Genomic DNA, 27360 nt, shown 5'->3' with positions numbered 1-27360 from the left:
TGTGCTGGGTGTTTGGGCTCCCTGTGATCCTGTGGGTGGAGCACATCACCATGTTTTGACAATAAACGTCTGGCTGTTGTGGTCTTGGTAAGGTGGTAGTGTTAGTTGAAACATTGATATGTTGGCAGCATTAGTTTAGACTGAGGTTAGTTCAGTTAGGCTGGGATAAGTCAACTTACAGGCATACAGATACACACTTTCACACATCTTTACTCGTAAGTTTTCCGGGAGATGATCGGGAGAGAGAGAGAGAGAAAGGGTGAAAGTTGCAAGTTGTATTATGCAATGGTTGCAGAGCTGAATGACACATGCATGCTGGATGGAGTCATGTGGAAGAACGGTTCAGTTTGGTGGAAGAATGAGTGCACACAGTGCAGCTGTAACAATGGGCTCAGCTTCTGTGCTGAGAGGCCTCTGCAGTGTCCTGAGCTGCCAGCGTCTTGCCGAGTGACTCGGGTTCCACAGGGCAAGTGCTGCCCTGTGTGTGTTGGTGAGTGCAATACTTCATTTGAAGGGCAACTCTCTACCTTAACATCTGAAACAGTATTGACACTGCAAAGCATTAATGACTGCTCCAAATGAGGGATCATTCTTCATTGTGGATTGCAAATATCACATTTAAACACTGTAAACAGGTGACTTTGTTACCCTAATCACAATTACTGATGCGTAGGACTTCACTGTCCTCCGTTTTAGGTATGAATAAATATTTGAAGCTCAGCACATAGGTGGCCCCTTGTCAGCTGTGACCTTGTCAGTTGCAGTCATGGAGACAGTCGTATGTAGGGGTTTTGGCATGAAATGTGTGTGCTGGGTTTTCCTCAGTTCCTCCAAGCTGATACTGGGATAATACCTCAGGTGGACACTTCCTTCGGCAAGTTTTCCAGTTTGTAATTCATTAATTACCTTGTCATATGTAAGACACTCTACACCTTAGCTACTGGTAGCATCAGTAAATTAACCACAGGCAATATACTCCCTTGGATATGCTTTCAGAAGCCGATCCAGTGGCTGAGAACACCCTACTGCAGTCTGGTGGTTGTGTGTCATCCACAGGAAAGCTGTATCAGGATGGTGGCGAGTGGCAGGAGGACCCCTGCACGACTTGCACATGCATCACAGGCATGAAGAAGTGCCAGGCGCACATGTGCGTGTTAAGGTGTGATCATGCACGCTATGTCCCTGATGAGTGCTGTCCTCTTTGTGATGGTAAGGCTTGTTTAAATTCTGTTAGGCTGAAGGGGGAAGGGTGACAGGGATACTCTCCATCAGACATTATTCGGACAAGCAAATGAAGGAGGGTATGATGGGCAGGACATTGCTGGTTGGTTGGTTACCACTTACACAGTCTGTGTGCATCTCCGTGTCCATGTCACATCACATGTCTAGATTCTGACATCTTTGGTCATGAAGAAAGCAGTCTTCTGGGATTTGGCACCGTGTATATGTGGTGTTAACCAACGTTTCGGAGGAACGTATCGCCTCCATCTTCAGGGTAGAAGAAAAAATATATAAGAAATCTGCAAGCAAAGAGACCGTGAGAACCGGTAAAAGCCGAAACGTCGGTTAACACCACATATACACGGTGCCAAATCCCAGAAGACTGCTTTCTTCATAGTCACCGCCGTGAAAGCCTCAAATCTTACATCTTTGGTCATATTTAAAGTTCCCAGTTAGCCTCCCCCCACCCTCTGAAATATTTTATCTGCAGAAGATGATGATCATGCCTGTTATGTTTATCATGTAGCATATGTTGTGCTGATGTGCAGGTGTGTCTTAATCTATGCTGGAGGCCAGTTTGTAATCGGGCCATGTGGGAATGTCCTCTTTACAGCGACATCAGTGGTGACAATTCCTCCACACTGTCCGGCACTCAGCAACTGTTCTCTGCGATGCGTGCATGGCTTCGTGAGGGACGATGATGGTTGCTATACCTGCCAGTGTCAAGCCGGTAAATACGATATAAATCTCTAAGTTCCTTCTTGGCACTAGTGGCCTCAAGTTTGTAGTAATATCCTAAACTCTGGAATTTGTCCTTCAAAATTAGTAGAGCTCTCCAGCACACTGCACTTTTGCGTTTAGACTGCACTAGACAGACAGTAACATGCCTTCTGGGCTGTGACACCATGTAATCATGAGGGAGCCTCCATCTTTAGGTTTAAAGAGTAAGTCACTGCTGTGGGAACCTTGTCCAGTGATCACATGGTCACCATGCCAATGCCGTATATTTAGTTGTTACCGCTGTTGTGATGATCAGTCAAACATTACAGGCCACAGACTTGTTTGGAGAGCTACCATGGATGTCTACCTTCAGACTCTAGGGCTCCTATTTCATAAGCATTTGTGTCATGTTAGCAAACCATGGAGCTGTTTCTGTGTGACTGATGATGGGTTCGCTAAGATGTGGCCCCCTTCTGTAATTGCCCATGAATGCTTGTGGAAAATGAGGCATGTATAAGTAACACTATATATGACTTTAGAATTAAATGTTCCTTCTTCCCAAGAAAGAAGCAGTTCTCTGATTGGTTCCAGAGGAATGTGTCCTGGAGTGTCCAAGTGGCTACCTGCAAGACAGCCATGGAAACAAGCTGTGTGAATGTGTGGTGTCACATGACTGTCCTGCACTCACAAGCTGTCACAAGAATTGCTCTCATGGTTTCCGGCTCAGCAAAGCAGGCTGCGAAGTTTGCAAATGCAAGGAATGTCGTCCTCTGATGGATTGCAACAAGAACTGCGTGCATGGGCTGCGTACCAACGATCGAGGCTGTCCAATTTGCAAATGTAAAGGTCTGTACAGCTTGCTTTAATAACCCACTTCCTTTTCTGAGAAGAAGCTGTGATCTCACATCACCCATGCGTGTGTGTGTCTGTCCGTAATGTGTGAATTTCCTTGTAACCTGGTGTAAAAGAGTCACCTTCATATCTCTGCATTTGTTGATTATCTGTTACTGGTGTTACCAGTGTAGTGGTTGCGAGGCAGGATGTGACCATGGTGTTGCTTAAGGTAGAGCCATGAATGGTTTTGTGATTAAAAATGTGTCACTTTTTTGAAATCGTGTAAAGGTAAAAAGATAAAGTTGTTTCTGCATTTAATTAATTAAGAACCACGCCATGGAGATTCAGCTCCACAATTATTAACCTTGGCAGTCGATGGAGGTGGGGTGGTCAACTTCACGCTTTATCCCCAGGGAAACAACCCTGGTACCCACTGGATAGGAGTCTGGGTGGACCCAGACCTGGTCTGGACACTGGAGAGGAGAAAAATCTTGCACTGCCTGGAACAGAACCCTTCACATCCAGCAAGTAGACCATAACTATATCGACTGGGCGAATTTCACAGAACATCAATCTTTTTAAGATGCATCAGGCTGGCACATCTTACATCTACACTGTGCTGTTACTTTCTGTTACAGCATCAGCAGAACACGTCCCTGACGTTACAAGATACAACCATGTCATCACAGAAACAGCGTGCATATCAGCAGGTGAGTGTTGTATCCAGCAGCTCAAACTGGAATGAAGTCCCTGATGGCTCTGGGGCACCGTTGTGATGTTTGAGGTTGCTGTCTTCCTTACTGGAGGATAAGACGTGTTTGCCAGCATTATGAAGGAACTGGCTGTCCTTCCACAGTGACCCTTTGAAGAGGCAAATGTTCTTTACACTAAAAAGTGATGTCCTCTGGAATGTGATTCTCTGTGGTCCTCTAGAAGTTCACTGACATTTTGGAGGAATATATTGCCTCCATCATCAGGGTTGAAGATTAAGCTGTCTTGTCAGTGCTTATTTCATGCTGGTTACTTACTTAGCTTGCTCTGTCCCCCAAAAGACTGAGGCAGTACATTCTTCTGCACAGTAGTGGTACACTGCATCACATTGCAGAACACTATTCTTCACACTCGCTGCTTTGAGAACCTCACCCAACAGACTCTGAAGTACTGTCCTTACTCATATGGGCTGAAGATGTAGTTAGTACATTTCTCCAAAACCTGAAACACTCGTCAGATTATGCATCATAACATCCCACAAGACAGTAATTTTTCCCTTTGTTTCTGCCATAACTCTGCAAAAGAATAAATGCACAGCCCAAAGTCTTCTGAGCAGGGGGAGGGGGGTCATGGGACCATCGTCCTTGACCAGTGCACGCCCACGTGGGAATTAGGAACTTTGTGACGTATCTTGATGTGCTCCATACTGCATCCACAAAAAAAAAAAAAATGTTTCAATTAATGTTCTAGTATTCAGAGGTGACAGTCCAGGAAAAGCTGCGTAGTGGATGGGCAGGTCCATTCGTGAAAGTTGAGGGGTGTTTTGCTCAGTCATTCGTCTGCATTCAGTGTGACTTGGAGTCACACTTGACTCTTGGAGTCTTATTTGAGTATATTATTCTCTAATTACTCTACTAATATTTAATTTTATTGTTTTTTTTCGTTGATTTTCTTTTTTGTTTATTTATATTTGTACATTTTTTATCTCCTTTAACATGCCACCTACACAAAGTAAATTGAGTGGAAAAGTGTTGCACTCACAATCAAGAGAACTTGTTAGTAATGTATATAAGTATATAAAAAAGGCTGGGCCAACAATTACAGTGAAGAACATAGGAGTGGAAGTAGCAAAGGCAACAGGTGTATTGGAAAGTAGTGTCAGAAGAATAATACGAGAAACAGAAAATATCGAATCTGGGGCGTCCACTTGCTTTTCAACACCCCATAAAGAAAGACCTAGGAAATCTCCATTAGCAACTTTGGACGACTTTAACAAGTTTGTGGTGCGAAGAACAATAAATATCTTCTACATAGTCAAAAAAACTGAGACCTACCCTGAAAAAAAGTTCACGAAAAGTTGAAGAAAACGTTAGATTTTCAGAGATGCATCTCCACATTAAAGAAAATTATTTTGAAACTGGGGTTCAACCGGAAGAAAACAAAAAATAATCGGCAGATACTGGTGGAACGATATAATATCAGAGCCAAACGTCTTCAGTATTTGCGGAAAATTAAAGAATATAAGGAAGAGGGCAGCCCAATCATCTACATGGATGAAACCTATATTCATTCATCGCACACCACCCCATATGCATAGAGTGATGGATCCATCCAGGGATTATTTTCCCCTGTGTCCAAAGGCCAGTGGTTCATTGTTATCCATGCAGGGGGAGAGCAAGGTTTCATCCCTAATGCCTATGTCTGCTTCAAATCCCACCAAAAAACAGGAGACAACCACAGTGACATGAACTACACCAATTATGAAAAATGGTTAAAGGAGTGACTTATTCCTAACCTTCCCCCAAATTCTGTCCTTGTCATTGATAACGCTCCCTACCATAATATACAACTAAACAGAGCCCTTAACTCAAATTCAAGAAGAGATTTCAAGATATCCTGGCTAAAATATCACCTTCCACCTATTACCTTCAATAACACTGATTTTTCATAATTGCGGAATCCAGACATATAGAATATGATCCTACCACTCAAACCGAAATACCTCTCCTATAAAATAGATGGAATCTTTGCAGAACACAATCACAATATTTTACGATTCCCTCTGTATCACCTAGAACTCAACCAGATTGAGTTAATATGGGCCACCATAAAAAATTGGCTTCCTCAAAATAATACCACATTTAAGATGGATGACATCATTAAACTGGCAGATCAAAAATTGGCTACCATAACTGCAGAAGAATGGCAACGTAGGTGCCAAAATGCAAGGAACATTGATCAACAATTAATGGCACGGGAAGGCCTTTTGGACGCAGGACGGGAGTTCATCTTCCATGTTGGCGTTGATAGTGATGACAGTTCTGATGATAGCCCCGATTCATCTGGTGGTGACGAGGAAGGACAGGCATGTGGAGATGATATCTATGCGGACATTGCCGGAGGTGCTCCTTTAGAATAGACCCGTGTAATATGTAAATAAACTCTTCATGTATATAACAGTGAAAAGTGTATAATAGTCTGCCATTCGGCACTTAAAACTTAACGTCGGATGTGTGAACATCAGCGAGACTAAACCACCATCACTATGCCACACAATGCACAGTGAGGTAAGAAGTTATTTCCTTCTGAGAACGCATGTACTGCATTCCCTGCCACACTTGTCGGCATGCTGGAGCTCTCCCCGCCACTACCAATACTTCTCCTACCCCGTGTCAGCGGACTGTCACCTCTAAGTACTAGCACTTTGCCTTCATTTTGGAGCCCTGTATATTTGTCTTATCCCTGTCATACTTATATATAGTGCTGTTTTTCTTGTTCTGACATTATTGTATTGTTTGATTGGTTGTGGTCATTTTAAGTAGTGTAACTTTTGGGGTGGCTCTTTTTCCAGGTGGACAGCATCACAGCAATGGAGAAACTTGGTTTGATGGTTGTCGGCAGTGTTACTGCCACGGCGGAGCAGAGATGTGCAATCTCATCACATGCCCAGCTCCACTCTGCAAGCATCCTCTCTTCAATGAGTCACATGACTGCTGTCCACGCTGCTCAGGTGAGGCTCTCTCATAGCCCAGATGAAAGAAAAGGTAAAGCTACCCTTGTAACAGGCCATGAAGCCCCATAGGATTGTGACAATGCATCTAGACAATGAGCTAACAGGTGGCGGTAAGATTTTCAGTCTTACATACCGGCTACCCTTTATCCCCAGGAAGTTTCCTGGTACTCATTTCTGTTAGAGACTGAGTCGTCTCCAGGGCCCTTATGTGGCTGGAAGGATTAGATAAGTTGAAAAAGTCAAATGACCTCATCAGATATCGGACCCATGACCTTCCAGTTTGCAGGATAGTGCCTCAGCCAACTATGGTACTGTGTCCCCCCCCCCCATCCAGGTATGACAGTGTTTTCTTACACTCTGCCAGACCAAGCAGCGCAGTGCACGGTTTGTTGCTTTTGGAAACAGCGCATACATTGGCTATATGCGTGACTTAGTAGATTGCACACATGTTATCCCCATGTGTCCCACTGCTGTTGACCTTGGCGCATAGAGGTAAGTCCCGTGGGTGGCAGGGATGAGGACACTCAGGGCTGCTAACTCCATGCCTACTGTTGCGTTTCCCTGGCCTTCATGACTCAGCTTGAAGTGGCTGTGACCTGCAATTCTGTGGTGGGAGGAGGGGGAAAAGATGGAACTTGTTTCTGTACAGGCTTCAGTAAGTATACGAGAGAGTCTGTAAGTCCTGTGTAATGCTGTAATTGGAATTCAAAGTAAAGGCATTAAGTTTGGCAAGTCTGCTTACATCTTGTATCTTTACATGTGTGGTCTATTTAACGATACTTCCAGTAATTTAAACGAGAGTATGTAGCAGGAAATGAAGGAATGATTACTGAATAACAAATTGGGAAGGCTGTCAAAGGAAGTTGTCATGGCCTAATTTGAGGTGTTATCCTGGTATTTGCGTGAAGAGACTGAGAAAAACCGCAAACGACCTCCCTCAGAATAGCTGGACTATGAGCCAGAATATGAACCTAGAATCTCTGAAATATGAAACAAGTATACCGACTCACCCCTTACTTTCATCTGATGTGAGCTTCCACCTATGAAGTGTGCTGCATTGACTCTAACCTAGATGTTCACTCCTGTCTCATACAGATGAGGGGCGCACCGAGCATGAGGCCAAGAAACCACAGCAAGTGATGGTGTGCCATTCAGTGGATGGTGTGTATCGAGTAGAAGGGGAGACATGGCCTCTAGATGGCTGCACACAGTGTATGTGTCACCTGGGACGCGTGCTGTGCGAGGCACATCGCTGTCCACCCACACCCTGCCCCCAGCCCACCCACCAGCGTGGGCAGTGCTGCGCTAGATGCCCTCAGCCCGCTGTGATCCCATACCCATCACATGCCAGATCCTGTGGTGTGCACCGTCCACATGGAACTGCCTGGATAGAAGGTGGCTGTCGCAGTTGTGTGTGTGCGGACGGTCTTGTAACTTGCTTCAAGCATCACTGCCCAAACCTTACCTGCAGCCGGCCGGTCCTTGCGAAGCATCAGTGCTGCCCCATGTGTCTGGGTAAATGTCTGTTTTATTTTCTTTATGTTGGTATTGTGAGGCTCGTTTGTCTGATGTGTGTGTGTGGAGGGGGGGTGCACACATTTGCAAATGTAACTTTCATGCATATTTGCTACAGTAGACCTAATGGGGAATATCCAAAGACATTATTAAAATTCACTCTGTACTCTTACCAGTATGTACGGTGGCCATGTTTGTTAAAGAGATGTGTGAGCATCATGGTGGAATTTTTGTGCATGGTTTGATTCATTCCCATTGCATTTAGTTACGTGAGAAAACTAAGTGGTGTTACATTACTGCGTGAGAGTGGCCGGCCACTTCTGTTGATTGCAGGCACAGTCCTCTTGCAAAGCTAATCAAAATTGAAACTATCAGGGTGTGTCAGCGGCCTCCGTAGTCTAGGGGTAACGTTTTCACCTCATGACTCAAGGTATGCGGGTTCAAACCTGGCGGAGGTCGTGGAATTTTTAAGGTGGAAAAATTCAGGGAACAAGTCCTCCAGGATGGACTTTAAGCCGTGTGTCCCATGTAGATTTACGGCACGTAAAAATCCTCATGTCTCTAGGAGACCTCTGAGCAAAATGAGGCAAAGTTTCCCGCCCAAATAGTTTCCAATTCCTCCGGTAGATGGGGAAGTATCAGGGATCACTGCCAGAGAGGCCCAACCTCGCTGGCAGAACGGGTCTGATAGCGAGCACCAGTACTAGAAGGGTATGGTGACAGTAGAAATTAAAGGGGGACGCACAATAGATCAACAACCGGTCGCAGTGCGTGGGAAACCCACCCCCTCCAATACTAATAATAATCATGGTGTGTCAGATATGGGTTGTGATGCCGTTTAGACTGGTAGATGGTTATCAGCATAACTGAGAAACTTTCTGTGTTTGTCGTCTGTTTAGAATTGGCCTGAAGATTGTGGCTTGGTGTTCCTCCAATGTGATTGTGACCACCCACTGGACTACACAGTGTTGTAACCCATGGGTTCACAGTGTATATATCGATTTCCATGGAAATATAAAAGTCTCTGCTTCACATGCACTGTACTGAGATGCATTTCAGATAGAAGATGTAACATTCAGTGACCTGCTAGGGTGTTTGCCCCAATCCAGCCCTTATGTAGTGCACATGGGATATTTCTAACAACTATGGGGCCTGATATTGCAGATCAGTCTCCACCGAGAACATGCACAGCTGGAAATGCCACGTACCATGAGGGTGAAGAATGGCAGGAAGATGCATGCACTCACTGTTGGTGCAGCCTTGGCCACAAGACGTGTACACAAAAAGTGTGTTCAGCTTCCTGCAAAAATCCAGTTAAGAAGCCTGGAAAGTGCTGCCCTTTATGTTCAGGTATAGAGACTGACAAAGGTACATCATTTAAAAAGCACAAGTCTTCTGGGATGTGGCGTCATGTAGTTTGGTAGATGGAGGCAACAGGCTCCTCTGAATTGTTGCTATCTGTGTACCAGACTACATGGCGTCAGGTGACAGTATACTTCATGTTGATTCCGACATTGGTGTATGACAGTTTGGGTTACTGAACTTTCAGACTTTGTCTGTTATCTGATATTCTGAAGAACACGTTTCACTGAGCATAGCTCTTTGTCCCAATAGAGCAGGTGCCTCCCATTCTTTGACCAGAGGGCAATCAGACCCAGTTGCCGAAATGTTGCATTCTTATAACACCATGCAACTACATTTTGTGTTGGTTACAAGCAGAAGAACTTGTTCATTGCCCAGGATATGGTAATCATCAGTCTTTGCCATTTTATCGCCCTCAAATTCATTATACGAAGGGCGTTAAAGTTCTAAGGTCTCCAGTTTTTTTTCTCAGGACTGGGAGCAGATAGACACATGCGGTTTAGTTTAAAATACGTGTGCACTCTTTGTGAATGCACGACAGAGATGGCAGCACTGTACGGCACACAGAACTCTAGTGGTGGCGGTGAGAGTGATGAGTGTTTTTGATACCTAAAATGGCGACGTTTTCATTACAAGAACAGCGAGCAGTCATTCGTTTTCTCCACTTGCGTGGTGCGACGCCCATTGAAATTCATCGCCAATTGAGTGAGAAATGTGGTGATGGTGTCATGAATGTGAAAAATGTGCTTATACGGGTGTGACAGTTCAATGAAGGCCGAACGTTGTGTGATAACAAACCAAAACAATCTCGGCCTCGCACCAGCCAGTCTGACAACATGGTCGAGCTAGTTGAGAAAGTTGTTTTGGAGGATCGCCGATTGAGTGTGGAAAACATCGCCTCCAGAGTTGGCATTTCCATGGGATCTGTGCACACAATCCTGCATGAAGATCTGCGAATGCAGAAAGTGTCCTCCCGGTGGGTGCCACGAATGCTGACAGAGACAAGCACAAGGCTGCTGCGCGCATGGCAATTTGCCAGGTGATGTTGACACATGATTAAGACATGAATAGGACTTTCTTTTCATAAATTGTGACAATGGATGAGACATGGATGCCGTTTTTCAATCCTGAAACAAAGTGCCAGTCAGCTCAATGGAAGCACACAGACTCACCGCCACCAAAAAAAAAAATTGGGTAAGTGCCAGTGCTGAAAAAATGATGGTGTCCATGTTTTGGGACAGCGATGGCGTAATCCTTACTCATTGCGTTCCAAAGGGCACTATGGTGACAGGTGCATCCTACCAAGATGTTTTGAAGAACAAGCTCCTTCCAGCATTGCGAGAAAAACGGCCAGAAAAGGCTGCACGTGTGCTCTTTCACCAGGACAATGCAGCAGTGCATCGGGCATACACGACGCAGCAGTTTCTTCGTGAAAACAACCTTGAAGTGATTTCTCATGCTCCCTACTCACGTGACGTGGCTCCTAGCGATTTTTGGCTTTTCCCAACGGTGAAAGACACTCTCCATGGTCGCACATTCACCAGTTGTGCCGCTATTGCATCAGCGATTTTCCAGTGGTCAAAACAGACTCCTACAGAAGCGTTCGCAGCGGCCATGGAATCATGGCGTCAACGTTGTGAAAAATGTGTATGTCTGTAGGGAGATTATGTTGAAAAGTGACAGAAGTTTCAAATTTTTTGTATGATTATTGTGTGAGAAAAAAATCAGACACCTTAGAACTTGAACGCACAACATACGAGGATGAAGTTCATAGTACCATCTCGCAGGAACTGCATTATTTATGTGACTGTACTGAAGTCACTGAATGGGGATGACTGCTTGAGGCTTCTCCCTTTCTGCATACTGCTGCGTTCCTCTGCAGCCCTGTCTAACATGTCAGTAAGCTTAGAGCAAGTCACCAGTAGGGAAGGTTATTTATTGCTACCAACATTCATGAGAACAGAATGTCTAGGTGTCCAAACAGGAGTCAGTTTGTGTGACATCATTCCATGGCCTAAATATAGGGTCACACTTGACACATTAAGTAGAACCTTTCCTTGTTAGGTAATGGCAGAAGCATGAAGCTACTAGAATGCATACAGTTTCCTTCCTGGTATTTCTTCACTGTATGATGCTGAGACAAGCCAAGGTAGCAAGTGGGTATAGGCTGAACGACCCCTCTGCACAGTGTCCAGACTGGTTGTGCCCAACCCCCCAGCCTCTTACCCAATAGGTACAGAGGAATCTTTTCCTTGGGGGTTGTGGCAGGGAGGAGCATGAAGCTGACCAGCCTCCAACTAGCGCCAAGCTCAGGAAAGCATGGGTCTACAAAGGTGTAGCAGCCAGCTGATAACATTGTGCAATCAGGCTAATACCTATAGTCTGCTCTCCCCTTGTGTATAATTCATATGCATGCACAGTTTTTAAGAAACAGCCTGTAGCACTAATCTTGGCAGTAGGAGGTTTAGGAAATATGTTCCCCTCCAGAGCATGAACAGTGAGTTACTACTTTCACTCTTAATTATGTGCAGAGGCTGATGGTACCAGTGGCCATGCTGATTTGGTGCCATCATCTTCCGGGAACTCGCCTGGGGTCTTCACAGAATCCACCATGTACATCATCATCGTGGTGCTGCTGTTTGTCTGCATTTGCTTGGCACTCTACATCGGATACCAATGTTATCGCCAAAGGCGACAACTCAGGCTAGACAGCAGCCCAAAATCATGTCCGAACCCCGCGTATGATGGCTATGCGCACAGCAATCCGTATCCCCCACAGTACACAAGTGGCGAGCGCAATCCATTGAAAGTAAGCCCGTGTGAGTACAAATTTGTTCCTATGTTTGAGGAGTCCCAGCGGATCGACATGTTAAAGGCACCTTCATTTGGGAAGTAGACAAAGCCATATTTGCATGTGCATAAAAACGGTTGAACCATAAGCAAAATAGTGTGATAGGATTACACGTTTGGCCACTTCGTGCCAAGCCAGGCTTACAGGTAAATTTGTGTGATGACTGGAGAGCAACTTATGTGAAAGTTCTGGAGTTCTTGAATTTTGACTCTAACCTTCCTTAAAGAGAGGGTTTTGTAAGTAAAAGAAAGTTAGTACCTTGTATACAAAAATGTGATCTGTATTTTTGTGGTATGCACATTATGTTTTTTCAGTTCGTGACTAACAGCATTTGGTTATTCCGTAGTCAACGTTCGAGTCCATGGATAAACCAGATAACCTAGTTCCTGTATAATAAGTGACTGTTGCAAGAGGGAGTTTGGGCTTAGTGGCCACATGAGCAGTTTCATCCCAGCAGGTACACAGTCCCTTAGTGATGTCTATAAGGTGCGAATATTTGTTCTTTCTCCGAACTACTACTTTTGACCAGATGTTCTTCTGAGATGTGAGGTCCAGATGCTGTGTAGCCTGGTAGGTGGTAGCCAATGTTCTGACAGGGGCCTCTAATATGTCCGAGACATGACATCCGCCAGACACTACAGTGTCACATCCAGGGGTTATATTCTTTGGGGGTCACAGATGACTCCGTAAATATTCAGGGTGTTGGAGAAGGGCTCACTGTGAACTGCAGGGTGTGAGGGTGTTAGTTCCTTGTGATTGTATTTGATAAACAGAATTGCAATAACATTCATAGCTGGAATTGGTTCCTTAGCTGTTCCCATGGTCAACTTAACCTGATACAGGTACAAAAAGTATAATGTGCTTGGTCTCCAAATACTTTTATGTGTAATAATAATAATATTGATGATAAAGTGTATAATGTTGCAGTAAGAAGAATGTTGTGTAATAATGTTATAGAAGACCGAATGACATTTCTAAATGTGATCCACATGAGAATGGTTCAAATTTTGACCTGGTACCCACTTTTCAAAAAGCTAAGGTGCCCATAAGTGAATGTGTCTACACTGCTGACACCTACAGTTGCATGTTGTAAAGCTTTTGCCACCGAAATGTGATGGTTGTTAAGTAAGGGCTTCTCAGTGTTCACCTGATCAACTGGCATTTGTGGCCACAAGAGAAACGCCCATTGTGTCTTGGATGCTCTTGCATGCAGCATCATAACCAGACTGTACTCTTTGATAAGTCATTAGGGAACTTCGGACCCCTTCTCTTCAGCAAAGAATTTGATTGCAAGCATGGTATATCTTGAGGTGCTACCCATCACATGTGTAGGAGAACATATGTCAGTGCTGTGATGCAGAGCTGCGTCACTTGTTTATGCAGAACGGTGGGGATATCCAGCCAGGTTTGAACCAGCTCTGTAAATGTAAGTGAAGTGGACTACTGGATTCTAAATTGACTGTACACACTAGTACATAAAATAGAATTTTTAATATGTATAGAAAAGTAGTATCAGTGTCTGATGATGAAACTATGTACCTTTTTTATATTAAAGTGATTTAATTCATTTATGAAATTAAAACTTCCAAAAAAAGTTACTGTGCTAATGTGTGTTCAGACACTGGTAGAAGAGTAAGTGTGTGCAATTTGAATAAATATGTTTTTACATAGGATGTTGAATTCCTGTCTTACATAATATATGTGCAAGGCTTCCTGTTTGTTAACTTGTGCAAGGTCTGTGATCATATAACCAATTATGTTGTAGGAATTATGTTGCATGTTCCAAGAAATTGTGCAGAATGTTACTGAACATGAATTAGCCATGTACACACAATGTTTTGAACTAAGTCCTTGTCGTTAATCAGCTCCCCCTCCTGTCTGCAAAGAAATTTCATGTAATGTGTGCTACTCCTGCAGAATGTCATTGTACCACACTTTAAACTGGTAAGCCAATCAGGTCTGAGGCTTGTAATGACATGAGATGGAAAGATAGTGAAATTCTGGATATTATGTTCTCTCTCTTTTAATTCATGAATTATGTATGCACTTGATATGTAAGCAGTAAATTAATATTTTATGATCAGTTTGAAAAGATTAGATTGGGAATGTTTTTGAAGGTCGAGGAAAAAAGTATTTAAGTTGCCAGTTTATTACAGTTGTCAATCTTGAGCCATTATATTTGTAGTGGAATCCTCTGTAATCCATTAGGTTGAAATTTTGTTGTAATGTGGAATGATTTAATAGTAATATGTGATTTTAAGAAAGTTTAAAAACTCCCATAATTTAGGAATGTGATGCGCAAGACAGTGCATGACACAGTCTATCAGAATTCTGATGTGACTTTGAAATACAGTGAGGAACATGCAGTACAAATACTGGGATGATAGCTACCCTGCAGGTCAAGGCAGGAGGGTGTCTTCTGTGTGCTGTAACTTTTTTCATATCTCTGTGATCAAAACAAAGAGTTTGTATAAGGCAAAGATTATACAAATTCATTTCTGTTTGTGTTCCTGTGGTCTGCAAATTGAGTGACAATTTCAGGAAGGGAATGTTTCCTTTCATTACTGGTGGAATAAATGGTCACAGATAAAAGTAGTTTCAAATGTATTGTTGGCTAGCATGCAAGAATGTTCATTGTAGGTTGTCATATTTTAAGACTTTTTTGTGCACATCCTTTTTCACCTCTTTCCATCCCATTATGTCTGAGCCTTTCAGTCTGCCACCCATCCCAAACTGCCTACACCTCAGACCCCTATGACGGTCTTCTTTCTGTGTGACATATTTCCTGACCTGTTTCCCTCGTCTTGATCTCGGTCTTCCTCTCAGGTGACTTTGTTCCACTCCATGTCGACATATCTGTGAAGCCAAATCTTGTACAGTAATTCTCCACTACATTTGTAATTGGGTAAAAACAGCTGAGATGATGTACAGAGTATAAGCGTTAGTTTCACTGATGGTAGTGACCTCTTGTTACATGAAATGTGAATTTGTGTCATAATCTGACAACTTCCAGTATCTTTATTGATTAATCACTGTAAGTGGTTATTAAAACCAATGCCACTGTGGTAGTTTGGGACCTGTGAATAACCAGGTACTCTGAAAATGTCATAACTGTTCACAGAGTTGCAATAAGTAATACAGTGTCTTCTGTTAGGGACAATATTTTATTGGATTGCTCCTATGTGTACGGAAACATATCATAGAAAATGTATAACATGTCACTCGAATGAGAGACATCATATACCAAATTTTTAAGTATTGTCTTTATAGAGTTTTCCCACAATGTATTTTTCTGTTGATTAGTTTAGAAAGTAACGTATATTTATTTGTATGTCTATTTGCATATCTTTATCTTGTAATAATTTATGTGTATTCCTATTGATTTGTTTAGCAGTGGAGAGGAGTGTGTACTTGATAGTATCACACCAACAAATGATCATATTTCACTCTATATATAAAAAGAAAGATAAGACACCTTTGTAACTCACATTCCAAAATAGACTGTCTCTGTATGTTCACAATGAAACAATTACAGGGGAGGGTATAATACAGGTTAATTTTGTAATTTTTATTTATACTTTGAGATTTTGTATTACTACCTTCTGTTCTATTATGGTCCTCTCATTTCTTTTTAGACATTGACTGGAGTGGTGTTGACTTACGCAGTGGCAATGTTGAATAGAAACATTATTTCAGAGGATGGCTTAGAAAGATTGACTTGTGAAAAGGGACATGATACCACAGATAACAGTTGTTTTTTTATTGTTAGCACAGTTGAAAGAGAGCTTGCAGGTTAAGCAGAGAAGTTGTGCCATTTTAACTCTGGAATGTCACATTCTGCAGTGTTATTCCCTGTGTTTGTGAACTTCAAGACTCTGTCTAGTTTGTCTGGCTCTTAGGTGTCATGTCTCAATATGTAGTTCTTATGGCAAAGTACCATAATTGTATTTACATCACTGTGTTGAATTTTTAGGTAGCAAGACTTGCTGAAGAATTTGAGTAATCTGTTAAAAATTATGATGGTGATTCAGTTACAATTAAAAATAATACAAAAATAATGTAGTACCAAACTTCTTAAGTCATCTTATGGAGAAATTTGTGAATGCTCTCCCTGCTTCTGGAATCTGTGTAAGAGTTGTTAAATTTGAATGTGTGAAAATTGAAAGTTAAATGTGATACTTCCAAAACAAAAGTAATGTGTTGAAGTGTATATAGAGTATGTATTGTATGTGTGTAATTAATGATTAAAAAGTGTCTAATTTATCAGTCTGTTGCCATTAAAATGATGTTTTTTTCCTTGTTACATAAATGTAAAAAGGTGCTAATTTAAATTCCTTCTGTACACTAACTGCATCACACTGATGCAGTCCAGAGCAGTTTGCACTTTCCACCCCTTGCAGTAACCCCAGTAATTTGCTTGTGTGTCTTATTTGTCAGCCAGTCAGATTACCACTTATGTGGCTCCTTGTCTACCTTCCTGTCACTTACTTCTAATGGCTGCCCATCACTTAAAGCATTATCTGAAGATTGTTCTTCTGCTATGATGCCGACATGCAGGGTTGCGTCATTAGGGCAGATGAAGGATGGTAGGAGGAGGTTTCTTAGAAGTTGGTATGTTTGTGTGACGCTACTTTGTCATCACAAGCCAGAATGCTGTAATCATGTTCACTGTTGTGGGAGGGGAACCTAATACAGAATATGTCTGTAATATGATATAAATAGCTATCAGATTTCTCTTGAAAGGATGGAAGAGTGAAGATGAGATTGCCTTTCTGTGTAATCTTCTGAGGTTGGAGAAAACTGCCCTTAGGGCTGTATTTGGATAGGTTCTTTGTATTCCTCCGGTGGGACATCCACAGAATGGGAGTATACACAGTGAAATATGTTAATGGCAGGTCTGACAATGGGGCATTCCATTACAAATAAAGTTGAATAGTGCGTGAACTGTTTGTCATATACTATAATGAAAAAGGCAGGCAGCAACAGGACTGGAGAGGATACGTGCTTCCGAAACTGGATGTCAAATAACATGAGCATTACATTCAGCACAAATGATAGTACTCAAATTAATGTGGGTTTAGTTAGATCTTGTGGGATGTTTCTAGTATAGACTAATACAGAATTATATGTATATTCCTGTGCATTATTATAATAACATTCAACACTTTTTCAGTATTGTTTTATACTAAATAGGAATTCAAAATGTGTGCTAATGGGTGACCATACGAACTGGTGTCACAACCGCAGAAACTTGGAGCACAGAATACTCACCTGGCTTGACCTATAAGTTTCCATGGTATTGGTGGTTGTAACCGTTGGTTATCAAGATTGGACAGATTCGATTTGATTGGTTGCAATTACAACAAATATGGCCAGCTGGAGATGGAGGAAGGAGGAGAAAGATAACTGGAGGTATAAAAGAAATAGGAGTAATTAAGTTCTCTGCATTAAGAATAGAATGGATAAGTGCAGAGAGCACACGATATTACTATAAAGGTAGAGAAGAGTTATCATTTTCAAGAGGAATTATTTAAGCCTCGATAGTACAATGGCCAGCCAACACCAGGTTAGGATTTGCTTCACATCAGATGAATGTTATGCTGTTGGGTTGTTATATAAGCTGTCGGGGTGTAGTGCCAGTGGTAGATTATTGTGTAGGACGAACCGCAATGGTCTCCCCATCCAAGGGAAATTTAATAGTTTGGTTTGTACTTTGTGGTGGTTGGGCTGATTAGTATTACAGAAGTAGTTGAGAGTCTCGTGGATTTGTTCTCACTGTTGACAGGAGATTGATGGCATCACTGTGGAGAATTACAGTTCTTGATGAATTTAGCCAGCTGGAGCAACGAGTTCCTGCGTAGACACTTGATTTTGATTGAGGTTTATGCAAATTGAAAAGCTTAAATTTGTATTTTGATTGGCTAATTCACGCACGTGAAATGGGTTAATGCAAATAAGATATATATAGTAAGCAGTGCTGCCAGTGCTGGTAAATATATCTTGCTTGAAAACTTGATATTGTCTACAAATTCTTTATTCTTGCTTTCTAGGATGGTGTGACACCACTGATACAAAACGCATCCTCCATTGTGAAGGACTCTGTTTAGCATGAAGTGAGCAAAGAGCATCCAGGAATTCCTCACATGCACCTTGCATGTCACCTGTAAGAAGCTTAACTTCTTACCAAGGAAGGAGGGCCCAAGATCTGTATTGAAGGTGAGTCTCGTGTGAGAGCAACAGTAACAAGTAGAATTTTGGAAACGAACAGTGAAAGGGGCCTTAGTCAACATGATGCAGATTATAGGAGAATAATAATAATTTGTGGTTGTTGGCAGCCCTGGAGGGGCATCAGTTGAGGAACTGCTGTTTCAGCTGCCACAGGATGTGATTGGGTCTGGGTTTAACAAGGAGGATCCAGGAAAGTACCCCTTCCCTTCTGCATTCAATCACAGGGAGGGCATGTCACTGGGTGCCAGCAGAGAGGGTTCTGTGAAGCAAAGGTGTGTGTTGTCTCTGAAGCAGTGTAGGTTTGTTAACATTGTGATCTCCTGGGTCAGGACAGGTGGGTATCAGCCTGCTCTGAAATGCAAGATCACAATGCAGTGTGGTCCGCTGTTTGTAAGTTGACGCTCAGAGGTACAGATTCGTTTGTGTATTTGTTGCTGATTCACTTCTTGTAGAAGGTTCATTTTAAAAGTCTGCTGTGAACCTAGCACAAATGCTGTTTATGAGCAGGAATTTGCAACAATGTCAGGCTCCATGTGCAGTGAGGCTGTGTTAGGTTGTGAGTTTATGTCAGAAAAAATTATATTGACAATTTATAGCATAAAGTTTCTGATATACTGAAATACGTATTATCCTTTGAATACAGTGGTTCCATGCATCATGTACTTGCATTATGGTCCTGGAAGGATTTCCTGCATGCTGTCATGAAGTGTTACTGTTAATGTAAGTTACATAGTGGACACCCTCTGAAAAAATGTATGTTCATGTTGGCAGGAGTTTGGTGGCATCCAGTGAAGAAGTTGTTTCAGTGATGTCATTGTTTTGGGGCTGAACATGGAGGATCTAGGGAGGCAGCCCCTTCCCCCCCTGCAAAGAGGATGTTGGTTAGGGACTTGGGAAGGATATGCAGCAATTTCTGCCCGTGTTAACTGTGTGAGAACTGCAAGGAGTATCTGTAGCAAAGATGCATATCACGCATGAACTTAATTACAGGGTGAAGAAAACAGTCTTCTGGGATTTGGCACCGTGTATATGTGGAGGTTAACACCACATATACACGGTGCCAAATCCCAGAAGACTGCTTTCTTCATAGTCACCGCCGTGAAAGCCTCAAATCTTACGTAATTACAGGGTGTGTTTTGGGGAAGTTGACAGTCAGTGGGGCTGCTTCAGTTTGCATACTATAGTGGAACCACCATTTAATATTCCAGTTCAGTGTCCCATAATCAGTACTCTCAGTGCTAAATTTCTTCAATTTAAGATTTGTGTCATGTTACTGTAAAAATGCACTTCTCCCAAAGGAAACCTTAAATATGGGTTTTGCAATCATCAGATATGCGCTTGTTTCACCTTTAGCATGTTCAGTACTGGTTTGCAACCCAGATATGTCGAGAGTTTGTAATATAAAGAATAATTTAGCAAAAATAAACCTGACTGCACACACAATTTATGTATGCATGTGCTTACATGTGAACTGTTGCACGTGGAGGCTGCATAAGTTATAATGTTTTGGGGAAAATTTCTTGACCAAACTGTTGATGGAGTCATATTACAAGAGCAATTATGGAAATGCCCTAGTAATTGTAAATATGAGCGTCTGTTTGACACGTTCGGTAAAGTAGAAACTGAATGGGCTTTACTGGGAGTTAATTGGCGACAAAAGGCAACATGCTTATTTATTCAGAAGTTTGCAGGAGGAATGTGTCTGCATATGCAAACACCTTTTTGTTCCATAGATGTCCATGCTAGAAGTGGAGTTGTATTCCTACAGAAATTTTGTCTGTTCACCTTTCTAAAAAGGGCATCCTTTTTGTATCCAACGGAAATATCAGTGGGCTCTCTTTCTGAACTCATTTGGCTGTACCACTTGGAACTTGATGGTCTCTTTCAGGACGCCTTCATTAAATGCACCGCACAGTGTCGAGTAGGATGGGAACAGTCACTGTGCTGCTTTACTGATACATGTGCGTGACCTGGTACACACAGTTACATCTGCATATGCAGTCTGAATTTATTTCCAATCTGTGCCTAAGAGCTTTAATCTTTATCTCAACTTTCTGTAAGGGTGAAATAATGGTCTTTCTTTTCACACCTTGGCTTGAGGGCCCTGTAAGAATCCTGACTGTTTTTACAACAGATGCCCTTTCTTTGCCTTTTACAGTCAGTCTGCCGCTTTCAGCTCCAGTAAATCATTCTCTCTATCTTCAAACCAACTCAATCAAGGCCTGTACATTTCTCTTTGACCTCATGGTTTGCTTACTGAGATTTCTTTGCCCCCTGCTTTGTTCCATTGTAATTACATTACCTGAATCACTTCACCATACCTCTACTGTCTGCTGCCAGATCAGAGGTTTCNGCACTAATACTGTATATTAAAGGTAGGCCTACTCACCAAATTACAGTAGATTACATCAATTGTTGTGCCTTACTGTACCTAGATACGAGTACAGTAATCAGTTATCTTCATCTGTTTCCTGTTACTTGCCCAATACACACTTTCTAAATTACGTTCAATGTCCATATCAGAGAAATTCGGGAATGAAAATGACGTTACATACGAGGTTGATGCATTTGTGCATGTCGTGCTAAGCAAGGTATAAAACGGTTGCTTTATGAGGAATTAGTTCGTACCATTGAATATTTGACGCAATAGACAAGGTGTCGCAGAAACCGATGTTGCTATAACCAAGTTTTACTGTAATTCCATCAGTTCTTGGTTGGTTCTGATTTTCCAAACCTGCTACTCAATTACTGGCCTATGCACTTTCCTCACAGTGTTCCTCTCCCATGGATTTAGATAATGCCCATGTTTCGCTTCCATACATCGCTGCAGGTGCTCTAAAATTGTTTTGTGTGTTTTAATGGCTGATGTAAATATAGTGTTCCGAACAGAAACAACACTGATTGGCTGCAGCAATGTCTTTTAAATTCTTTTCCTGAATTTCATTTTTTCCTGGTATGACAGGACACATCCAGGGGCACACAGTAGCGTAGTTGGTTGAGGCACTATGCTACAAGCTGGAAAGTCACGGAATCGAATCCCGATGAGGTCATTGAATTTTTTAAATTTACCTAATCCTTCCAGCTGCACTATGGCCCTGGGGTCGACTCAGCCTCTAACAGAAATGAGTACCACTAATATTCTTGGGGGTAAAGGGCGGCTGGCATGTAGGGCTGACAATCTCACCACCATTATCAGCCGATTGTCTAGAAAATGTGGGAACCTCAACGTCTCACAACCTTATGGGCCTCCAAGCCCTGTTATAGGGATACCTTTACTTTTTACTTATGACGGCACATAAATATTTCAGCGTTCAGATCCAACCATAAGGGTGGATCACTTCTCACATGCCCCGTTTACTTGGTTTCATTGCATTCACCTCCTTTAATATTGTGCTCTCCAGCTGTGCTGGTATTTCTGAAACTGTAGTCACCATTTATCGAGGTAGCATCTGCCTATGTGAAATGTTTCTGTTAGGTTAATTTTAGTATTTCATACTGCTTTCTCTAGAGCAGTACTGAAACACAGTAGTCCACCAATATAACTCTGTTCAGGAAGCACACTGTCCAAGCAAATGTGTGACTCGCCCATGTCTCAGCAGGCACTGATTTCTGGACACTTCTTCGCTCATTCATTTGGGTACAATATCTCATGAAAGCCTGTGACCCTTTTCTGTATGAATGAAAACAGACAGTGGAACTCTGGACAGCATGAATCTGATCACTCACCTCAGTCTGGTGCCCAGTTGCTGTGAAATACTGAAAATGTCTTGATACTGTATTCTGTTCATTCACATTTGGTGCGCAACAGGTGAACACATCGCACAGACTGCCTGGATGAAAATGCAATGTGTGAAAGGGGAAGTTTGCAGATGGAAAGTAATCAGTGATTTGCATTTTAAAAGTTATTAAATAAACTGCCAGGAGTTCGTTCACTATATTTGGAAATTGCTAAGTGGTTGATATTATTAACTTCACAAACAAAAGGGTTTTCATTCCAAAAGGACTGCTGCTGTGAAATGAAAGATGCTAGCTCACAAGTTGTCTGGTAGTGATAGTGATCCTGGTGAGGGATATTGACAGGTGACCATTTCTAAAATGAGAGGAAGACAACTTTCATTCTGGCTGAAAATGAGATGAATTCTATCATAAACAAGTTAGAACTCTGGAGTCAAGATAGGCCAGTAGGTATAGTGACCTGGTACTAGCTGGATGACCAGTATTTGATTCCCATTTCATTGGGTAGTGGAGGCTGCTCTGCATGTGATGTGAAGTTGACCCCTCACCCCCATGTGGTGCTCAAGTGTGTAATTGAGCACAGGGTGTCTATTGGGAATTTTGCAGCCCTGGTGTAGAGGTTAGTTGTTCAGCGTAAAGCGCTAAAGCTACTCGGATGATTAAATTGAAGATGACTCATTGCTGGCTGTTGTTAACGTAATTTTTATTCAGGTGTGACTGGACTTCTACATTCATTCCCTTTGGCCAAGCAATCTGAATACAGAGTGAAAGTGTGAGGGCTCGGATCGCATCGTCAAGGCAACAGAGAGATATTATGTGAAAAGGGAGCCTGTCTGCCATTTGTTAGGAACATGGTACTCATCAGCAGGGCTGGCAGTACTCAAGGGCAATGTGTTTGTGTGTAACTGAAAAATCTTTTCTTACAGGACCAGGTTTTTCAGAGCAACTTTCCCCCGCTCCACCATTTTAAATTAACTTGTGCCTGATACAGGCTCATTGCGTGGAATACACATAACTGGGAGGGGGGCAGGCAGTAAGTTTCTGTGCAGTTACCAGTGTACTGTGTGTGCCAGTGCAGTAATTCTGATTTTGCTATTTGTTCACAGGTTGTGGAGAACACAAGGACACTTATATTGGGCTACCTTCATGTTGGAGAGGACATGTGTGGGATCCCGCCAAATTTTATTTCCTACGAGATGGTATGCAGAAGGAACATAAAGTCTTCCCAGCACCATGTATCAGCAATACGCACCACAGCTCATAAGCTGAATAGTAAGTTTTTTTTATTGCTAGTGGGGTGGGACTAAGTCCCTTGTACTGCGGCCACTTCTGGCCTATTGTACCAGCCCCAGATGATAGCTGAGGGTGATTGTGGAGCAATTGGTGGAATGAAGATTGGCAGGGGAAACCGAAGTACTCAGAGAAAACCTGCCCCAGCACCACTTTGTCCACCACAAATCCCACTTAACCAGACCCAGGATCGAACCCGGGCCACCACGGTGGGAATGAACAGTAAGTAACAGCACCATCACTCAGTGACTTCAGTTCCTCTCTTTATTTTCACATTCATCATGCTGTTGTACATTGTACACGTGATGCAATGTCCAAGAACACGTGCTAGTAGTAGAGAAAAGAATGCAAGCAGAAGGAAACGGAAAAAGTGTCTTGTGATTTTGATGGAAGAGTCGATCTGTTCAGTGGGTTATAAATAAAGCCACTGTTTAGTCAAACAATTTAAAATCTTATTAACCATTAGACTTTTTCAATGGAATGTGCAGAGAGGAAGTTTTGCATGTTATTGAGCACTGTCACATCAGGGGTGAGGCTGCTGTCTGTCTGTTCTGTCGGGTACTGTACATTATGACTGACTATAAAATTAATAGACACTTTGTATGAATTACAGGTTCAGGCCGGTGGTTATGAAGAATTCTGTCTTCTGGGATACAGCACTGTGTAGTCTGCTGAAAGTCAACTTACATCTCAGAATAACATGTTGCTTCCTTCTTCAGGGCTGAAGAACATGACAAGCAAGAAACCAATGTGAAGCAAGCAAAGGAACTTTTAATGTTTATATGACATTGGCCCTGTCATGTTCAATTTCAGTTTTCTCTCTGACCTTTTTTGAAGATGTGAAAAATACCATCTGTAAAGTTCAGCAAACAATTTTGTGAAAGTTTCAAGTTTATTTTCTGAGAAGTAAAGCACGGGCAGTGCATAAGGCTGACAACCTTACAATCTTTGAGCCGATTATCTAGATAATGTGGGACCCTCAACATCTCACAACCTTATGGGCCTTCACAGCCTGGTACAGGGATAGCTTTACTTACTTCAAGTTTATTTTTTGTGGCTTGATTTACAGCACTGCTGGTAACCAAGTTATGTAGTGTTGGATGGTAGGTAGAATTGGAAAGTGTTTATAACCTAATAAAGGCATTGTCCTCACATTTGCCTGGAGATACTGAGGAATGCTACGATGATTTCACGTGTCCTACGAATGCAAGTCTGGGAAATGTTACTGGACCAACCTGTTCAGTGGTTTAAGCTTAAACTATACTTAAAACTTTTAGTAATTAGAAGCCTACATTTATTGTAATTTAATGAGCAGTATGTATGTTCCAAGAAAAGTTTGCAGAAATATTCCAACGTACATACATACGTACTATATATATATATATATATATGATCCTTGTAGGCTGTCATTGGACTGTAAGAATTAACATATTTTCTGGAATTTTAGGATTCATTTTTCGCCCTGGAAAAGCCATTTGTCATATTTATAAATGGCCATGTATACACACACATGTACATCAAGCATGCTGACTTCACCCCTTGCATTTTCTTGCCTGCTAACATTTATCATCCAGGAATAGGGATTTAAATCTCTGAGCCCTGGTGGCTGGATTTTAACTTTTGGGTAATGATATTTATATTGGGAAAAGTGAGATAAGGCTTGCTGGACCTGCGTGTGTGCCATATAGGAAGAGACAATATTAAAAATATTTTTATGTAATGCATGTAGAAATTGCAGTGCACTACAAATAGAAGTGTTCCACTAAAGCCTGTACTGTGTTCCAGCACTAATCGTATAAGAGCAGTGCTTGAATAAAAGTGAGGGAAGTTCATATACTACTCGTACTCCCCTGCATCTCAGAAGATCCTGTTATGGTTGTGAAGAGATACATGACTTGATATGACTATTTAGTTTCAGCATATTTGCAGCTATTTGCTCAAACATGAAGATTGTGACTGTCCTGAGATGGTTAAAAAAATAGTAAAAATCGTTATTATGGTTGTTATTAATTTATTTGGTTATGTAACCAACTGATAAACTGCAGTGGAAGCATGTACAGTGAAATTGTACATGTACAAATGATGATTATTTTTTTTTTTTTTTGCAAATTCCTTTGTAGGCAGCATAACATACATATTGCATCTTCATGTAGGTTGAAGAATGCTGTCGTCTTGGATGAGGTGCCATGTAGATATTGTGTTAACTGAGGTTTCAGAGGAACGAATCGCCTCCATTTTCAGGGTATAAGCAGCATAACATACATATGAATACATATGAAATTTTAAAGAAAATGATATGCCCCATTTCATCATAATCCTAAGGCAGGAGTGGCTGAAAAAAAAACATGCAACATCACATTCCTACTCAGAAATCCTGGGAAATACACAAGAGCTGTCTACAGACAAACTAAGTCAGTCAACCAACCTACTCGTAATTCTCGGTTACAACTAGCCAACAATATGGGGACTAGCACATTTGTATGCATAGTCAAGAAACACATCTGAAACAGTGAATTTATGTGGCTGAGGTAGGTATATGATGAGCTGCCACACCCTCAATTGCTATGCTTGTGAAGTAGCACATCTTGCCACCGAAGGAAGTTCTTTGAACTTCCTTTCTCTTGTGATGCAAAAATGTTCTTTTTAAATGTACAGTACAACTATATATTGATGCTATAAACGCTGACAGTTTCGTTAGCTGCGAATTAAATAGTGGATACTACCACCACCACCAACCTTCTGCATGCAGAACCCGGTTTCCATTTTGTTTCCTCCAAAAAGCTGAATTAGTATCGGGGTAATAGGATAGCAGAGGAGGTATCAGCAACTCAGTATTTCCTCTAGTCTGTAAAGTGATACATCCATCTAGCCAACTAAAAAATATCGATGCTCAAAAATTCTAAAAGTGCAGTATACCTTCTTGGCGATCCTAATTCCCGGATAAAAAATCTGAATTTTATTGAGTAAAGCCCGTAATTTGTTGAAAAAGCTGCCTTGGTATCCAGGTATTAGGATAGCCAAGGAGGTATCAAAAACCATTTCTTGTTCTGAAGCTCACTTCCATCCCCACTCTGTTTCCTCCTCATCACGCGATTGGACACCAAATAACGTGGGCAAATGATATCGCCATTTTGTTTCCGTCCCCATTACGCCATTGGCCGTTACAGCAGCCAACCAACAAACGTGTTGGAGGGAACAAGATAATGACCACTAGTGACATAATGGCGATATTATATGTACTTCGATGAAAATATCCTTCAGTATTATTTTCGTACGGACCGTAAAATGATCATAGTAGGGTCATGAAATCCGCATGCAAACTCTATTTTTAAACTTGATTCTGAAGGGGTAGGATGGGTTATACAAATAAAATGCTAAAATTTCTGTAAATGCCTTTATTACGTGTATGTATGCATACGGACTGTAAAATGGCGCCTATAGTAAGTCCCGAAATCTTCATTCAAGCCCCATTTTCAAACTTCATTCTGAAGTGGCAGGATGGGTTATACAAATAAAATGCAAAAATTGCTGGTTATACAAATAAAATGCAAAAATTGCTGCAAAAGTCTTTATTGCGTTATGTAAAAGGCAGATTTACAAGAGAATGTTCTCTTCTTTCATTTAAAATTTCTTCTCATATGTCGATTTGTAATAGGTTATGTGGCATCAAATAGGACAGTTCCCTTTGTGATAGGGAGTATCTGCAAGGAGTATCTCCAGTGCAACTGTTGGAGATGTTCGAATTGCTCCTGTGATACCTAAGCAAGCCAACCCTTGCAATTTACTAAGTTCTGCCTTGCTTGTCTTAAGTTTAACTCCGGGCGACCATACTGTGGCGCCGTATGTAATTATGGGTCTTACAACCGCAGTGTATATCCGA

At 41.8% G+C, this 27360-nt stretch overlaps 1 protein-coding gene and 1 long non-coding RNA gene across 5 annotated transcripts in view; both read left to right on the top strand.

The window, feature by feature from the left end:
* LOC111867418 (cysteine-rich motor neuron 1 protein) overlaps window positions 1–16493 on the top strand; it is a 234117-nt gene extending 217624 nt beyond the window's left edge. For 2 of the 3 annotated variants that reach the window (XM_023857262.2, XM_023857265.2), the window contains 9 exons: window positions 296–490; window positions 997–1209; window positions 1835–1951; window positions 2533–2787; window positions 3414–3485; window positions 6338–6496; window positions 7595–8014; window positions 9179–9364; window positions 11908–16493. In XM_023857262.2, coding sequence (XP_023713030.1) covers window positions 296–490; window positions 997–1209; window positions 1835–1951; window positions 2533–2787; window positions 3414–3485; window positions 6338–6496; window positions 7595–8014; window positions 9179–9364; window positions 11908–12272 — 1982 coding nt within the window. In that variant the 3' untranslated portion in view covers window positions 12273–16493. The remainder of the gene's footprint in view (window positions 1–295; window positions 491–996; window positions 1210–1834; window positions 1952–2532; window positions 2788–3413; window positions 3486–6337; window positions 6497–7594; window positions 8015–9178; window positions 9365–11907) is intronic. The other variant, XM_023857264.2, reaches the window with a different exon arrangement.
* Window positions 16494–17403: 910 nt separating this feature from the next.
* LOC111867459 lies at window positions 17404–24437 on the top strand. 2 transcript variants are annotated; one of them, XR_002843353.2, is made up of 4 exons: window positions 17404–17639; window positions 18278–18443; window positions 23297–23462; window positions 24094–24437. It is a non-coding gene; the product is annotated as an uncharacterized LOC111867459 (long non-coding RNA). The 2 variants fall into 2 exon arrangements; XR_002843354.2 differs by lacking the exon at window positions 17404–17639 and adding an exon at window positions 17723–17793.
* Window positions 24438–27360: the final 2923 nt, after the last annotated feature.

The sequence above is a fragment of the Cryptotermes secundus genome, unplaced genomic scaffold, assembly GCF_002891405.2.
Source record: "Cryptotermes secundus unplaced genomic scaffold, Csec_1.0 scaffold423, whole genome shotgun sequence".
Classification (NCBI taxonomy): domain Eukaryota; kingdom Metazoa; phylum Arthropoda; class Insecta; order Blattodea; family Kalotermitidae; genus Cryptotermes; species Cryptotermes secundus.
This window is presented reverse-complemented; position numbering and strand designations above follow the sequence as displayed.